The sequence below is a fragment of the Leptopilina heterotoma genome, unplaced genomic scaffold (assembly GCF_015476425.1).
Source record: "Leptopilina heterotoma isolate Lh14 unplaced genomic scaffold, ASM1547642v1 Lhet_114, whole genome shotgun sequence".
In the NCBI taxonomy this organism is placed as follows: Eukaryota; Metazoa; Arthropoda; class Insecta; order Hymenoptera; family Figitidae; genus Leptopilina; species Leptopilina heterotoma.
This window is the reverse complement of record NW_025110833.1, coordinates 7,199,502-7,218,997: the sequence shown is the minus strand read 5'-3', so window position 1 is coordinate 7,218,997 and position 19,496 is coordinate 7,199,502. Positions and strand designations below refer to the sequence as shown.

Here is a 19,496-nt window from a genome sequence, read left to right as displayed (position 1 = left end):
TTATATTCTCTACACTGTTTTAAATTGTCCCAGTGAGAGGTAGTATTTTTATTTTGGGAAAATACAGAAAATGAAAGTATTTAATTTATGCACTTCTTTTTTCCTTGGGAAATATTTGTTTAGTTTACACTTGTCGTTCGTTTGGTATTCGAAACATTCGATGACCTCAAAGCATATGTAGAAAATTCTAAACTAGCCTATGGTAGAAACTAATAAGGATTCATCACAACTCTTCACACTTCACATTCCACAATTTATTGGTTTTTTTTCTTCTTGTCGGAAGTAACGAATTCAATAATCTTTTTTAGAAAGTCATATTGTATGTGATTTTCAAATATTTTCGATTGTGACATGTATTTTCTCATTTTAATATTTTTTGGTCGAAAAGTATTTTTTAGGTGTTTTTTTCCATCAAAATATTAGAAAGTGGGGATTACTTTCATTCAGATGTATGTCGGTGAAGTTTACAACGTTTATGATCAGCAGTTGATGGAAATATTTAATTTTTTCAATTATTATTTATATTGTATTATTAATATTACAAACAAATGTTACCCTCGCGAAACGAAGTATTCAATTTATTATTATTATGTAAATTACAAAATCTTTTATTTTCAAATATTAACTTCAATTTTTGAAAATTTTTCCGATTTCAAATTTTTAAAAAATTCTCCTTATCAACTAATTAATTATAAATGTATTGATTTATCTAAAAAAAATTCCAAGTCGAGACTTTGTATTACTTAAAATAACTGCTAACCAATTTTTATTTTTTTTAAACTAGTTTTCTTTTTGTAAAATTGATGAATGCAAAATACAAATTGAAAACAGGTATGAGAATGCGTTTCTGAGAAATATTGTGAACTCAGTTCAAGAACAGTGGCTTTGTTCGTGTTTTTTGGACTCTTTACAACTCGTATATTGTAATTTTTACAGAATTCTGAACAGTTCTTACAAGTAGTTCGCGGATGAAGGAAGCAATTTCGATGAGTAACTTTTAGTACCTTCGCTTGGACGTGGAGGCGACTACACGCCTATAATGTACCAAAGTGTAAACGTACATCGTTTATAAAATACCTACCTAAAAAGACCCTTAAGGATTCCCTTTCAAGGAAATACCTGGTTTTGCTCGGCAGTCTTGGTGAGCAAGGCCAGGATAGCTTCAGGGTGAAATTAGTGTCGGTTGAAGGAGTTCAATATCCTCGTCAGGATCAGAGTTGAGTTTTCTTCCTTGCAAGCTTCTCTCATGAACTTTGAAATTATTTTCATCGAAAAATATTTGCGACAATTTTTCAATTCAATTTTTCAATTAACTCTGTAAAACTGTTTAAATTCTTCAACAGTAAAGAGAATTGAGAAAATATTAAGTTATTAAATTCAATTTAATTTTAATTGAGTGGTTTTTCTTCTTTCAATTTGTTTCTGTGGGAAAATTTTCAAAAATCTTGTTTTCAATTCAAATTTAATTTTTCAGCGTTGCCACAAGTCAAGGAATTCAGGGAAAAGTCAGGGATTTTTATTAAAAGTACTGGGAAAATTAAATTTTTAGAATTCATAAGAAAATTCTGAATTTTTGTGTTTTTTTGTTTGTCTCGTGAACTATAAAATTACCACGAAACCTTCAATTTTTTATATTTCTGACAATATTTTCTAATTAAATAACATCAATCATAAATAGATAAAATTCAAAAGGTATTAATTTTCATAAAATTTAATAAATTTCTTTACAAAATTTCAATTATTTTAAAAAACTTTCCTCAATTCAATTATTTTCAATATTTACCATTTTAATAAAATTTTCCAAAAGAATTCAATTATTTGAAACAAATTTTCGTAAAATTCTACGAAAACATTTAATTATTTTCATAAATAATAAAAATATCACAGGAATTCAATTATTTACAAATTATTTTCATAAATTATTATTCAATTATTTTCATAAATAATAACATTTTTTACAGGGATTCAATTATTTTCGTAAATAATAAAATTCTTTTTGGGAATTCAATTATTTACATAAATAATAAAACTAATCGCAGAATTTCAATTATTTTTAATTAAATTTCAATCAAATTCCTTGAAAAATGTAATTATATTCTTAAAAATTTAATTAAAATTCATCAAAGAAATCCAATTATGTTTAAAACCTTTGCTGCAATTTATTTATTAGAATTTAGGTATTATTTCCAATACATTTTTAATTAAACTTCTTCAAAGAATTAAATTATTTTCAAAAATTGTAATGAAATTCTTTGTAACAATTTAATTTTTTTCAAAATAATTTTAATAAAAATCTTCGTAGACATTTAATTAATTTAAAAAATTTGTCCAAATTCAATTATTTTCAATGTCTAATATTTTAATAAAATTTCACAAAAGAATTCAATTATTTAAAAAGAGATTTTAATAAAATTCGTCTCAAGAATTCAATTATATTCAAAAGTAATGTAATTCTTCGCAAAAATTCAATTATTTTCAGAAGTATAAAAAAATTCTCGTCAAAATTTCAATTATCTTTGTAAATAATAAAATTCTTCTTTGAAATTCAATTATTTTTAAAAAATTTAATAAATTTTTTGGCAAAATTTCAATTATTTTCAAAAAAATTTCCCGAATTCAATGATTTTTAATATCTACTATTTTAATAAAATTTTACAAAAGAATTCAATTATTTACAAAGAATTTTGATAAAATTTTTCAAAAACATTTAATTATGTTCATAAATAACAAAAATATTACAGGAATTCAATTATTTACAAATTTGTTATAAATTTCTTCGTATTAATTCCATTTTTTTCATGAATTATACCATTTTTTACAGAGATTCAATTATTTTTGTAAATAATAAAATTCTTTTTAGAAATTTAATTACTTTCATAAATAATAAAATTCATCTCAGAATTTTAATTATTTTTACTCCAATTTAATCGAATCTCTCGAAAAATGTAATTTATTATTCTTAAAAATTTTATTGAAATTCGTCGAAAGAATTGAATGATTTAAAAATTTATTAATAAAATTCTTTATGAGAATTCAATTTTGAGAAACATTCAATTATTCAATAAATTATTTGTTTTTCTATTTAATTGATCGTAAAATAAATAAATAAATAATTGAATTCTTGTAGAATTTTAGAATAATAAAATAATTCTCTAATAAATATTGATTAAAAATTTATTTCAGTTAAAATTTTAGATAATAATTGAACATGAAAAGCATTACAGCGTAAATTTTTATAAATAATTTAATTTTTAAAAGGTTTCAAATTAAAATCTTTGAACATCTGAATTTTTCATACTTTTAACTAACAATTCAGCAGAATTATTTTTTTTTTTAAAGTTTAACTGTATTTTTTTAAAAATTATTTTATGTTTTTATTTTCTAATATATAATTCATTGAAGAATTTCCGAATAAACGAAATTTCGCATGAAATTGAATTGTAAAAGAATGGATTTAAAAATTATTAAAAAACTTTTTCAAAAATTATTAAAAATAATTGATTTAAAGAAAAATTGTAGTTAAAAATTCTAAAAAATAATGATTGAATTGAATTAATGAAAATAGTTTTGAAGAATTTACAGTAACAAATTCTTATAATAGGTATAAAGTAATTATTTAATCACTGTCATGTTTTATAATAATATTCTTAAAAGTTATTGAATTTTAAAAGGTTTGAATTTGAATCTTTTGAAGAATATTAATTCATATGGAAAAATAATAATGATTAAATATTTATGTAAAAAAGAAGTTATTGTTTTCGAATAATTTTACAATTTTAGAAATTCGTAAATAAATGTAATAGAACATTTTTTTGAGCATTTAATAATTTTTGGAGTGAATCAGAATATTCTTTAGTGTCAGGAAAAAAGACAAAATTTTTTCTGAAAATCAGGAAAAAGTTAGGGAAAAATAAAATAAAATTTTTGTAGCAACCCTGTTTTTCTTTTCGAAGAATTTGTGTTTGGTTGATGAATATTGTTGATTGGAGGAAATAAATTCTCGATAGGTTGATGACGTAGAAAAGGTAGTCTTGCATCTTAAAGTACACTTGCTTGGAGAAACTATAAATATATAACGAGAAGAACTACGTATAGTGGTTTGAGATGTCTTCTAAGAGGGTAGGGATGTGTACAGGTTCAAGGACGTTTAAAGTTTATTCTTCCTTCCCGAAGGCAAGCTCTTTTACAGTGGGTGCGGTTGTTTTCTTGAAAAAGAGTAATTTATTTAATTTTATGGTAATTTTGTGAAATAAAATCATTAACGTTCATTAGGTTTATTGCTACCAGTTATACACCGTTCGTATTTTTTTATGAGATGTAAAACATTTTAACAAAAAAAAAAAAAGAAAAGTTCTTTCTTTCTTCATGACTTTAGTGTTACATACAAACTTTGATCATTTTTATAATTATCATTTTATCATTCATCTGCTTTAATCACTCTAATTACTTTAATAACAAGATATAATTTTTATTGCTTTCGAAAAAAAATTATTTGCTTACTTATTAATTTAAGATAACTATTGATTTGAGGTATAAATTTTTTTTTATATATCAAAGTAGTATTCTCATTTGTTGACTTGTTGTGAAAAGAGACTTATCTTTTTGAAAATAATGGATAAATTTTTGCATTTTTGCTTTAAAAATTTTTTGCTGTTTAATAAAAGTATACGGAAGCATCTTGGAGTCACGTTTTGTGATCGCCTTTTGGATAACGTTGAAACAGTTTAGAAGGTGTTTCATTATTCATTAATTTCAAGGCCCCGTGGTAGACGAATAATACATAATTAAAATGCAACAAATCATAACGAGCATAAAATGCTGATCTGATTTACAATTTGGAATTCATTAAAAATATTTTCAAGTTCATATAGTAAATTGTAAATAAAATCAATAATAATGAAATAAATTTGAATTTTAAATAATTTTTAAAGGAATGAATTTAAATTTTAAATTTTTAACAATGAAGTTAGAAAATAAAAAAAATTAATAATTAATTTTAAGTGGTAAGCAAAGTTAATATTTAAGAAAAGGAAACAGCAAAATGTAATTTTAAATAGTAAATTTAAAATTTGTTCCATTATTCATTAGTTTATTTATTTATTTGATTATTATTTATTTCTAAATTATTCAAAAATTTTAAATTCAAAATTATGTCAAGTGATCAATTTTTTAGAAAATAATACATAAGAATGTAACTGAGAAGTGAGTTTATTTACAATTTACGAGAAAAATTTAACGGTAATAAGATTACTTAATAGTCTTAATGGCATATATACATAAATATAATGTACAAGACAATTTTTTAGAAAGGTGTTGGTAAAATTACATAAGTATTTTCATTTTTCCATGTTATTCGTTAATGTTCCAGATTCCTGGTAAAATATACAATAACGGAAGAGATTCAAAACAATTGTACTAGAATAATAGGAGTTGAAGAAAATTTTTTCTATTTTATAATAGATCCTAAAAAGGTTTTGGATTATTGTCGATTGAGAATGGACTCGAGAGAATTATTATTATATTTGTAGGAGTAGGGAGAGAAAGTGTCGTTAACGAGTGGAACGCGCTTGAGTTCGCGAATAATTTATAAATCCAAATTACCCTCATTTTCTCGTCGCGCTCTTTGGCTTCTGATTCTTTTTAAAATCCTAAGACTTTTTGACCTCAGCATTTCCGGTCATCTTTATAAATCTCACTAGTTATCAATTTTTTTCCTCCAATTCAAATTTCTTTTTATTTGAATTCATTAGTACATTTCAAATTCGTAATCTAATAAATGTTTATAAATTCTTTTCAATTTTCTGATTTGGTTCAATTATTATTTTCTCAATGGGAAAATTGAAAAAATTTAAAATTTAAATAATTGTAATAATTATAATTTTATAATTATAGTAATTGTAATTTTATAATTATAGCAACTGTAATTTTATAAACATAATCATTATTATTCTTTTTTCTAAATAAATGGAAGATAAATAATTTTTTACAAAATGAAATACTTTTTAAATCTTTAAATCTTAGATTTTAAAAAATGTTTCATTTTGTAAAAACACTTTTGGCGTATTCTCTCAACATGAATAAAAAAAATTAACTTTATTCACGCCAATTTATTATCTCGAGATTTGTTGCTGTTATTTATATTCTGTAGCAGTGATAAAGGAGAAGCATAAAATGCAAACGCAAGATGGAATTATTCGCATTTTATGTTCAGACTTCCTTTCAGCGTTTCATATTTAAAGGAATTATTTTCTGTGAAATGGTATTCAGTTCCTTGAAAGTATCTTCCTATTATCTAATGCTTAATTTTTCCTAATGTTTTATTATTTTAGAATTTAATATTTAATATCGTCGACTTTTTTATAATTTCATCGACTTTTTTTTCTCAACATTTCAAGGTCTAGTTTCATTTCATTAAACTTTGAAGATAAATAAAATAAATATTAAATTTATAATTAATATTATATTTTTTAATTTTAAATAATTGTAATTTATTTATGTATAACATGGTAAATAAATAAAATTTATTTAACTCACTAGAAAATTATACGCGCGGAACAAGATATTCAATTTATTATTTTTATGCAAATTGGAAAATTTTTTATTTTTAAATAATTTCATAATCAAAATTTAAAAAATTCAGTTATTAAGTGCAAAATTAATTACTACTGTTCATATTTTCAAAAACTTTAATAAAATTTCACGAAAGAATTCAATTATTTTCATAAATTTTAATAAATCCTTCTTAACAATTCAATTATTTTTTTAAATAGTAAAATCTTTACAAAAATTCAATTAATTTTATGAATAGTAAAATTCATTGCAGGAATTCAATTCTTTTCAAAACAATTTTAATTTAATTCCTCGGATGAATTCAAATATTTTTAAATATTTCCATAAATTTCAATTATTTCCTAAAATTTTAATAAATACTTCGAAACAATTCAACTATTTTTATAAATACTAAAATTCTTTGCAGGAATTAAATTATTTTTAATTAAATTTTTAAAAAAAATAATCCAATTAGTCTCAAAATATTTTTAAAAAATTCTATATAAAAATTAAATTACTTTCAATGCAATTCTTAGATATATATTCGTCAAAAAAATTGAAAGAATTCAATTATTTTCAAAAACAACTTTAAAAAAAAACAAAAAAACAACTTTAATTCGAAACAACTTTAATTGAATTTCTCGAAAAAATTTCATTATTTTTAAATATTTCCATAAAATTCTTCATTACAATTTAATTATTTCTTAAAATTTTAATAAATCCTTCGAAAAAATTCAATTATTTTTATAAATAGTAAAATTCTTTGCAGAAATTAAATTTTTTTCAAAACAATTTTAATAGAATACCTCGAAAGAATTTAAATTTTTAAATATTAACATAAAATTCATTTATTTTATAAAATTTTAATAAATTCTTCGGAACAATTCAATTATTTTTATAAATAGTAAAATTCTTCGCAAGAATTCAATAATTTTCAATTCAATTTAAAGTAATCAATTTAAAGTAATCGTATCTGCTATAATAATTGTAATTAAAAATGTAATACTTATTGAATTTTATTAAAATTTTTTGGAAATATAATTGAATTCTTCCCAGAATATTATTACAATTATTTGAAAATAACTGAATTCATTAGAGAAATTTGATAAAATTAAAATTGAAAATATGTAATTAAATTCGTATGAGAAAATTTATTATTTATGAAAATAATTGAATTCTAATAAAATTTTATCAGAACATTTATGAATAATTGAATTTTTTCGAAAAGTTTTATAATTTTTTAAAAATAATTGAGTCCTTTAGAGAAAATTTTTTAATTTTATTGAAAATTATTGAATTTCTGAGAAAAATTTCGGAAAATAATTGAATTGTTTTGAAAAATTTTATTAAAAAAATCAAAAACTTTTATTGAAAGTAATAATTAAACTGCTTTGAAAAATTTTATTAAAAAGATTTTTAAAATAATTCTCTTTTCCTGAATTTTCTGAAATTATGCCAAAATTTAAGTTAATATTTGAAAAGAAAAATTTTTGTAATTTGCGTAATAATAATTTATTTACAATTTGATAATTATAATTATTAAATTTTAAATAAAATATTTCAATTATTGAAAGTGAAAAAAGTAATTAAAATTAACTTTAGTATTAAATGAAATAAATTTTAGTATGTACTAAATAATTAACATTGAGAATTCAGAAGAAACAAGTAATTGCTTTTCGTAAATATATTCAAGGAAATCAAAAAATGCTTCCCATGACGAACAGAGAGAATAAGTGAAAACTTTTTAATTCCCATCTATAAAAGTGGAATTGTGATGATGAATATTGTGTCAAACTTTCAATTCTTTCTTTACTAAAATTTAAGATTTGTATATAATTAACTTTCTTGATATATTTGATTTTTATTAAAATCGCTTATAATTATAAGCCTATTTCGAAAAATCGGGAATCGTTTATTTTTTTTCCAGAGAAATTCTCTAAATTGAAATTATAATTTCGAAATTCTATTTATTTAAAAGTTTAACTGATTAATATTTTAAAAAAGTTTTTTTAAAATAACTATGTTTAATTTTTTCTTTAATCTTTAATATTTTTATATTGAAATAAATACTTTCTCGGTTAAAAAAAAAATACTTTCTTTGAAACTCGAAGATGAATTTTGCTGAAAACAGTGTAGTTGTAAAGCCATTTCGTAAATCGCCTGCAGCATCTTTTAGACAGTGATATAAACTTTGCTTCAGGTCGACCTGTGATGTATCGCCAACTTTACTTCCTACATAAAGTGTCCATGATCCTCTTCTCTTCAATTTTATGAATCGAATAATGTGTTAAATTTTGAAAATATTTCCACCCGTCGACATAAGTTACCTATACAATTTTTTTTATTTCAAAAATAAAAAATTACATTTTTCCTGAAGGGAAATAATAATTTTCTAAGTTTAACAAAAAATATTTCCTAACAAAAAATATTTCCTTACAAAAAAAAAATGATAAAGAAAAAATTAATGTTTTTACAATTTATTTATTTCTCTGACTTTTTTTCTAAATTAAAAGGAACAAAAAAAAATAATGACCGAATTTCGAAAAAGATAATTTGAGTGATTAATTATTTTTATACTTGGTTCTAATTAACTTGACCAAAAAGATAATATTTTAATACGTATAAATCGTCCGGTAAAAGTGAATCCATATTATGTTTTGTTTTTTTTCGATTACTTTTACTTTCTCATTCATCAGCGCAGTTTCACTTTATAATTTCGGTTTCTAAAATCGTGTGAGTTGAAAATTTAATATATATATAAATACATATGCGTTGGTAAAATGCAGAACGAAATAGATAATTTCTTTTGAAATGAGTGATGTCGATATGTAAGTCAAGTTTAGTTGAAAATCTCGTCACTTTCTACTGTGTTTATAAAATACGTATTCCTTCTGTGTCTTTAAATATGTTAACTGATTTCAATGTTGCTCGAAAGTTGTTGTAGTAGGTGAATTTCTTGTGTATTTTCATTCTCGGCAGTTCGTTACCATTTTAACTGACAATGACAAGGTGGCATAGTTCTCTCTTATGCTACCGGTTTTGTATTATAAGTGTCCGTACAATTCCCAAGGACGTTGACGAACCAAGCGTAAAACTAGTCCGACAAGTACACACTATGTACAAGTGAAGATTAACTATTAGTTGCAAAAGATTAGCTTCTAAAAAAAGAATCCCCATTTAATGTTGGTATTTCAAATTGCAAAATTGAAATTAATCACTTTAATCTTGCAGGATTGCCACGCAACCTGGAAAACCTGGAAAAGTCAGGGAATTTTACAATTTTCATAAATAGATAAACTTTAAAAGGTTTTAATTTGCAATTTTGTAAAATTTCAATTTTGACGAATGAATTAATTGAATGAAATAAAAAGTAATTAATTGACCTGAATTTTTTTATTTCCAGATGGTGAATTTTTCGAATATTTGCAGAAAATTATGGAAGTTGAGAATTATTTTATTTCTGTTCGAGCGATTAGTAATTAAAGAAAATGTTGTTTTTCATTGTGTATATGTGTGGAAAGTTTTTCTGCGAAAACAAAACAGCATAGGAGAGTAGAAGCAGGGCAACAAAAAAAAAGATGAATTTCCATGAAATGCATTGGAAAAGAAAAGGAGCAGTTCGTTTATCGCAGGAAATGGTGCAAGCCACTATATTATATTTTTGTTTGCGTCCCTCATTCGGGCTCGTTTTCGTTATCGTTTCACCGAAACAAATTTCAAATTGGTTTTAACTGTGCGGTCATCTCGGAAACTAGAACTAGCACTCGAAATAAATAGGTTTTGCAAATTGCCGGTAAAAGTTCAACATTGTATCCAACTATTCGCGTTGAAACTTCGTTGACAGTTTGAGAGGCAGAATGAGGACACTTGATTGATTCATTCTACATACAATATATATATTCTTTTAATACACACATGTGACTGACTGAGGGAAAACAAGGATATCTCAATTGTTAAATAATTACTAAACAGTGGTATAATAATTTCATTAGACAGTCAATATTTTATTTTTCGATTTCAATTTTTCTTTTTCAAAGTGATTTAATAATCGCTTTCTCTTTATATCTCTCGTTGTAGTATAGAGTATATTATTTTATAATCTAAAATTTCTATACTTTTCTAATTATTTTCAATTTTGAAAATCTGTTTCCTTTCCAATCATTTGTGAATTGAATTTTATTTGGAAATTGGAAAAGAATGAATTTTTTATTTTATAAGTTACTCGTTTTAAAGAAAAAGTAACTAAATGAAGAATAGAATAGATTAGAAAAATCATTACTTATTTTTAAAAAATTTAATTTATTTCTTGTAAAAATTTCAATTATTTTCAAAAAATTTCCTCAATTCAACGATTTTTAATATCTACTATTTTCATAAAATTTTCCAAAAGAATGCAATTATTTAAAACAAATTTTGATAAAATTCTACGAAAACATTTAATTATTTTCATAAATAATAAAAATATCACGAGCATTCAATTATTTACAAAGAATTAAATTATTTACAAATTTGACATAAATTTTTTCGCAATAATTCCATTATTTTCTTAAACTGTACAATTTTTTACAGAGATTTAATTATTTTCGTAAATAATAAAATTCTTTTTGGAAATTCATTTATTTTCATAAATAATAAAACTCATCGCAAAAATTCAATTATTTTTAATTCAATTTTAATCAAATTCCTAGTAAAATGTAATTATTCTTAAAATTTTTATTAAAATTCATGAAAAAAATTCAATTATTTGAAAAACCTTTGCTACAATTTATTTATTAGAATTTAAGTATTATTTCCAATACATTTTTAATTAAATTAGTTTAAAAAATAAAATTATTTTAAAAAATTTCAACAAACTCTTTATAACAATTCAATTTTTTTCAAATAATTTTAAAAAAATCCTTCGTAGACATTTAATTAATTTCAAAAATTTGTCAAAATTCAATTATTTCTAATGCCTACTATTCCAATGGAATTTCACACAAGAATTCAATTATTTTAAAAACCTTTACTACAATTTATTTATTGGAATTTAAATATTATTTTCAGTACATTTTTAATTAAATTTTCAAAGAATTACATTATTTTCAAAAATTTTAATTCAATTCTTTGTAATAATTCAATTTTTTTCAAAATAATCTTAATAAAATTCTTCGTAGAAATTTATTTAATTTCAAAAATTTGTCAAAATTCAATTATTTTCAATGTCTACTATTTCAACAAAATTCCACAAAAGAATTCAATTATTTAAAAAGAAATTACAATAAAATTCGTCTCAAGAATTCAATTATTTTGAAAACTAATGTAATTTTTCCCAAAAATTCAATTATGTTTAAAAGTTAAAAAAAAATTCTAGTAAAAATTTCCATTATCTTTATAAATAATAAAATTCTACTTCGAAATTCAATTATTTTCAAATATTTTCCTCAATTCAATTATTTTTTATATCTACTGTTTCAATAAAATTTTCCAAAAGAATTCAATTATTTAAAACAAATCTTAATGAATTTCTACGAAAACAATTATTTTCATAAATAATAAAATTCATCGCAGAATTTCAATTATTTTTAATTCAATTTTAAATGAATTCCGCGAAAAAATGTTATTCTTAAAAATGTTATTAAAATTCGTCGAAAGAATTTAATGATTTAAAAATTTACTGATAAAATTCTTTATGAGAATTCAATTTTGAGAAATATTCAATTTTTCAATAAATTATTTATTTTTGTATTTAATTGATTGTAAAATAAAAAAATAAATAAATAAATAAATGAATTCTCGTAGAATTTTCTAATAAAAATTGATTAAAAAATGGATTTTAATTAAAATTTTAGATAATAATTGAACATTAAAATCATTACAGCGTAAATTTTTAGAAATAATTTAATTTTGAAAAGGTTTAAAATTAAAATCATTGAAAACCTGAATTTTTTATACTTTAAACTAACAATTGTGCAGAATTAATTTTTTTGAAAAAGTTTAACTGAATTTTTTTAAAAATTATTTCATGTTTTTATTTTCTAATATAAATTTAATTGAAGAATTTACGAATAAACGAAATTTCGTATAAAATTGAATTGTAAACAAATTGATTTAAAAATTATTTAAAAACTTGTTCAAAAAGTGTTGATAATAATTGATTTAATGATGAATTTTAGTTAAAAATTCCAAAGGAATAATAATTTCATTGATGAAAATAATTTTGAAGAAGTTACAGTAACAATATTTGTTAGAATTTAAAATAATGATTTTATTACTCGGTCATGTATAATTATTATAAAATATGAAGAAATCGATCGATATCTTCATTTTTTATAATATAATATTCTTAAAATTTATTGAATATTAAAAGGTTTGAATTTGAATCTTTTGAAGAATTTTAATTCCTAGGGAAAAATAATAATGATTAAATATTTATTTAAAAAAGAAGTTATTGTTGTTTTCGATTAATTTTACAATTAAAGAAATTCGTAAATAAATGTAATAGAACATTTTTTTGAGTATCTAATAATTTTTGGAGTGAATCAGAATATTCTTCGCGGTCAGGGAAAAAGACAAAATTTTGTCTGGAAATCAGGGAAAATTAAATTTTCGTAGCAACCCTGCATAGCGACAGTATATTATAGCACGCCTTGACGTGGTATGCCAATAAGTAGATTCTTATTACGTAGGCTTCACTGTCAGGAAGAAGATAGCAGAATTGACTGGAACTCTAATTAGCAACGAGAGGAGGCACTGACTTATTAGTCGCCTAATTGGTAGCTGTACCACGTACACAGTGTTCGCAAAACATTTTCAATTCCGTCCCATTTCACGTTCCACTTTCTTTCATTTCTATTAGTTGCATCCAATTTACTGGCACTTCGTTTTTTTCCAGAAATTCAGTATCATCAATATATTTTCAAATTGAATCTTTCTCGAGAGAATTGAATCCTTTCTTCGAATTTCGAAACTTAACTTGTAACAGAAAGGCAATTTATTGCTTTTTTACCCAAGAAAAAAATTTTTTTTTTTCTTTTTCATTACATATAATATTTATATAGTCTAATTAGTATTAACTTCTTTAGAATATTTTATAGTTTCTTTAATTTTATTACTTGTTTTTTCCTTTCTTTATGTCTTCTATTATATGCTGTTTGTTTTTCTTGTCTGCTGTAATTGACAAAACAAACGTGTGTTCTGTATATACACGTAATTGTATATAGAAATTTTAAATGAAGTAATTGGGATCTTAATTTCTTTATCCCTGGGATTAGTTTAAGTATAATGGTTCAATAAATATGTCATGGTTATAAATATATACAACGCTTGTTTGGCCGCGCCTATTTTACTACTACTTTAAACATATAGAATTTTCAACAATTAAGACAAAAATTGAAATTTTCGCAATAGGTCGGAGAATGAGTTTTGTAAAAAAAAAATATTTAGAGAAAAAAATATATTACGACATCGTAAAACACCTCGTTGACGCCCACCCTTTGAAGAGGGTGTCGATGTCCTGCCAATTGACCTCACGATGATTCTCCAGCGTGGGCATTGTATTAAAGAGTTAATAATACAAACGATACTAATCATAGTTGCGTAATTTAACGCCGACGCTGAAAATAATTTTTTTTTCCTTGCAAAATAACCGTATATGACTATTGGGGGTCTTTGTCCTCCTTTTTTTTACATCCAGAAATTTGTACCTATATGAGATCTAATATCAGAATTTATTGATATTATTAATAAAATTATTAATAATATATTTTTAAAATATTAATAATATTATTATTTATCAAAATTTTACGTTTAGTAAATATTTTTACTTATTTTTTCTTCTTTTTTGTTTAATTTACAAAGAAATGCTAATACTTCTTAAAAATGTTTAGCAATTCAAGACAAATTTTGGGAATTAATTTCCTCTTAGAATTCAATGCAACAACGAGAAACTAATTTAGAATATTTTTTTTTAGGACGTGATGAGCGAGTACGAACGAATCAAGCGTTCGTGCTTAAAACGTGGTGAACTATGGGAGGATCCTGAATTTCCAGCTACCCAGACTTCAGTATTCTATCATCAAACACCACCATTTCAGTTTCAGTGGAAAAGACCAAAGGTAAAATATTATTATTGTCAAGTTTTTTTTTTTGAGGGTAATTTTATTATATCATTTATTCATTTGTCAATTAAATACTATTTCTGCAACTTTTCGCTTTATAAACAAGTAATTATGAGCGATAATAATAGATGACAATAAAATTCAAAGACGGAAGTAAAACAGTGGAAACAAGGAAGTTGTTAACTATTAAACAGAATTTTTGTTTTTAATTACGAATTATATGAAGTGTAAAACGATCATTGAATAATTTCAATTTACGAATTATTATTGACGAGAATTGAAAACTAATAGTCTGCTTTAAAATTTTTTTACTGAAAAGTTTTGCTTTCGCTAATTATTTTGTTATATTATCACACTTTAGAAATGGAAATCTTATTTTTCGAGTTCAAAGAATTTTGTTATTTAGGAAAATAACTAAATTTTCGCAAAGAATTTTATTAAAATTTTTAAAAATCTTAATTAAATTCTAAAGAAGAATTTCTTTGAATTTTTTTAAACTAATGGAGTTTCTTTAATAACTTTAATTGAAAATTTTTAAAGCAACTTAATTTTATTAAAATTGCATTGAAAATAGTTGTATTCTTTCGAAGAATTTTACTATTTATAAAAATAATTGAATTATTCCGAAGAATTTATTGAAATTTTAGAAAATAAATGAATTTCATGTTAATATTTGAAAATTTAATTCTTTAGAAGAATTTTATTAAAATTGTTTTGAAAAGAATTGAATTTCTTTAAAGAATTTTATTAAAGTTAAGTATATTCAAAATAATTGAATTCTCTCAATTTTTTTACGAATATGTTTAAAAATTGCATTGAAAGTAATTTAATTTTTACATAGAATTTTTTAAAAACATTTTGAAAATAATTGAATTATTTTTAGAGAATTTTAAATTCTTGTTGAAATTGAATTTTATGGAAATTTTTGAAAATAATTAAATTTTTTCGTATCATTTTATTTAAATTGAATTAAAAATTATTTAATTCCTGCAAAGAATTTTAGTATTTATAAAAATAGTTGAATTGTTTCGATAAATTTATTAAAATTTTAGGAAATAATTGCAATTAATTTTGCACTTAATAAGTGAATTTTTTAAATTTTGATTATAAAAATTATTTTAAAAATTATTTTCAAAAAATGCTAATAAAAATCAATAATCAAATTTTAAATTTTAATTATCAACAAACATGATTTTCAATTAAGTTCATTTAATTTTTCAATAATTTTAATAAAATTCTTCATGAAAATTCAATTTTAATAAAATTTCTTGTAAGAATTCAATTATTTTTATAAATAATAATATTCCTTGAAAAAATCCAATTATTTTTATAAATATTGTAAAATTTTTTGCAAAAATTCAATTATTTTCAATAAAATTCCACGAAAGAATTCAATTGTTTTAATTTATTATGAAATTTGTCAAAAGAATTCAATTATTTTCTAAAATTTTAATAAATCCTTCGAAACAATTCAATTATATTTTTAATTTAATTCTTCGAAAGAATTTAATTATTTTCTATATTTTATTCTAATTCTTTGATTGAATTAAATTATTTTAGAAAATTGTAATAAAATTCTGCGAAGAAATTAATTATTTTCTTAAAATTTTTACAAAATCCAATAATTAAATGTTTAATTTCAATAATTAAAAAACAGGATTATTTTAAAAACTTGGGAGAAATTGTTCATGAAATTCAATTACTTTTAAAATTTTCAATTTCCATCATTTAAAAAAAATTCAAAGTAATTCTTTAAAATTTAATTAGGATTAATTAGGATAAATTTTTAATATTTAATTAGGAGTTTTTAAAATTTTATTAACATTCTTCGCGAGAATTCAATTATTTTCATAAATAAGAAAATTCTTTGCGAGAATTCAATTATTTTCATAAATAAGAAAATTCTTCGAAGGAATTTAATTATTCTTAAATTTTTTGATAAAATTCTTTGCAGGAATTTAATGATTTGCACTGCATTAATTTTAAAATTAAATTATTATTATTATTGAATTATATATTATTGAATTTAGTCTGTATACTAAATAAATAAATAAATAAAATTAAATAAGTAAAAAAGTTAGGAAACAAGAAAACAAACAAAAACTAACTTGAAAAAACGATTATTATTAATATAGAAGAAGATATAGAAAAGATTATATATTGTTTTCTTACACTAAAAATGTGAAAATATTTAAAGAATTAAAATTTCAATTAAAATTATTTAATAAATACTTTCTGCTGACAATTTCGAAAGAGTATACGTACAGGAAATAAGATTGCACATACCGCGTGTGCATGAGTTCAAGAATCTCATAATTCATTTTATTATTATACACTTGATTTATTTTGTGAAAGATGACAAATCGGTTAAGGTACAATAATATTGTGCGGTTCATAACTGGATCTTCTCTTTTCAAGTTGTCGTGTATTACGGGAGTGGACGATACAATAATAATTGCAATGAACTGAATGCATTTCGCAAGGTCACACGCAGGGTAACTGCATCATTGCATTCCCTTCGCATTGCATTTTATAGGCTCATGTTACGAGTTTAACAAGTAACAAATTAACTGAGATGCCAATGATTGCAGTCACCCTGAAACTCTCGCAATTTACAGCATTACACATTGTTCGAGATTTCATAATCAGTTTTGCCACATAAAACATTAATGCTATACGTGTATATAAGTGCGCCTATTGTCATCATATATCTTTCTTTTTCAAACAATATTTTGCGATTTTGTGAAATATTCCTCCGGGCCGGAAACAATATTCCAACGCCTACAAGAAAGCAAATTCACATAAAGATTCTTACAAAAGGTTCTTTTTCATCACAATTGCCATCTATTTCAATAATTCTGACAGAGTTTCTCTTCTTTTCTCTCTTCATCAGTTAAAAAGAAAATGTTGTCTAAATTCAATAAGTTAGAATTGAGAAAAATTTACTGAAATTTTAATTTCAAACTTAATCGCTTTTATTATTTTTTTTACCGAGAAAAATATTTATCTCTCTTTGATATTGGTCTGATTCTGCCTTCATTTTTATTTTTCATCAAATCGTTATATTCTGGTTTTTAATGATAAAAATTTTATTGCGCCAATAAAAGTGAACATGGTAATGATACGGTTGGTAAGTTTTCGAATGGACAGTTTGATATAACAAACAACTTTTTAAAAATGGAAAGTAAGATGTTTATGAAAATAAAATAACCGCTCTGAGAATTTGTATTTCCGCAATTCAAAATTCTAGAACTGTTTTTATTTTATGTTTTTTTTTTCTTCTTTAAATGAGATTGCATGGAAGATCGCCTATGTAAAATTAATTAAAGACCATTAAAATGTTACGATATTATGATCTCATTTTTTTTCTCGAACATTGCGTGCAAATTCTTAAAACACGGAATATTTTGTACAGGGGAAATCAAGGAAAGTAGATCGTTAACTAATTTTTTTAATTGGGAGAAAAAAAATCAGGAATTTCTCTACGTATATACACCTGTCTTCATATTTATGTCAAATTATAATTCGAAATTATTTTCCATTTCTCGAAAATTCTTTCGGTAGAAGTAAATGAAATTAAGTATTGGCAAATTATATATATTCTATTACAGGGTTGCCACTCGGCAGGAAATTCAGGGAAAAGTCAGGGATTTTTATTAAAAGTAGTGAGAAAAATTAAGTTTTTAGAATTCATAAAAAAATTCTGAATTTTTGTTTGCCTCCTAAACTATGAATAATTTGAAATCTTATAAACCTTCAATTTTAAATTAATTTAATTAAAAATTTTAAAGAACTTAGATTTTTGAAAAATTGTGATATTTCAAATATTAATAAAATTCTTCTTCGAAATTCAATTATTTCCAAAAATTTAATAAATTTCTTGGCAAAATTTCAATTATTTTCCAAAATTTTCCTCAATTCAATGATATCTACTATTTTAATAAAATTTTTCAAAAGATTTCAATTATTTAAAACAAATTTTAATGAAATTCTTTGTAGCAATTCAATTTTTTTCAAAATTTCTTCGTAAAAATTTAATAAATTTAAAAAATTTGTCAAAATTCAATTATTTAAAAAAAAATTTTAATAAAATTCGTCTCAAGAATTCAATAATTATTTTCAAAAGTAATGTCATTCTTCGTAAAAATTCTCGTCAAAATTTAAATTATCTTTATAAATAATAAAATTCTACTTCGAAATTCAATTATTTTCAAAAAATTTAATAAATTTCTCGGCAAAATTTCAATTATTTTCCAAAATTTTCCTCAATTTAATGATTTTCAAATTTTTTATAAATTTCTTCGCAATAATTCAATTATTTTCATAAATAATCAAATTTTTTACAGAGATTAAATTATTTTCGTAAATAATAAAATTCTTTTTAGAAATTCAATTATTTTCATAAATAATAAAACTCATTGCAGAATTTCAATTATTTTTTATTCAATTTTAATTGAATCTCCTCGAAAAATGTATGTAATTATATTCTTAAAACTTTTATTAAAATTCAGCAAAGAAATTCAATTAATTAAAAACTTTTGCTACAATTTATTTATTAGAATTTAAGTATTATTTTCAATACATTTTTAATTAAATTTTTTAAGAAATTAAATTATTTTCAAAAATTTTAATGAAATTTTTTGTAACAATTCAATTTTTCAAAAATAATTTTAATAAAATTCTTCGTAGAAATTTAATTAATTCATTTTTTATAATAATATTCTTAAAATTTATTATAAATGAATGTAATAGAACATTTTTTTGAGTATCTAATAATTGAATCAGAATATTCTTTACAGAGTCAGGGAAAAAGACAAAATTTTTTTTGGAAATCAGGGAAAAGTCAGG

The 19,496-nt window shown here is 22.0% G+C and overlaps 1 protein-coding gene across 4 annotated transcripts in view; it reads left to right on the top strand.

Moving 5' to 3' along the window:
* The window catches only part of LOC122507886 (calpain-C), a 66,775-nt gene that overhangs the window by 8,489 nt on the left and 38,790 nt on the right, over positions 1 to 19,496 (top strand). For all 4 annotated transcript variants that reach the window (XM_043620888.1, XM_043620868.1, XM_043620877.1 and 1 more), the window contains one exon: positions 14,502 to 14,645. In XM_043620888.1, coding sequence (XP_043476823.1) covers positions 14,502 to 14,645 — 144 coding nt within the window. The remainder of the gene's footprint in view (positions 1 to 14,501; positions 14,646 to 19,496) is intronic.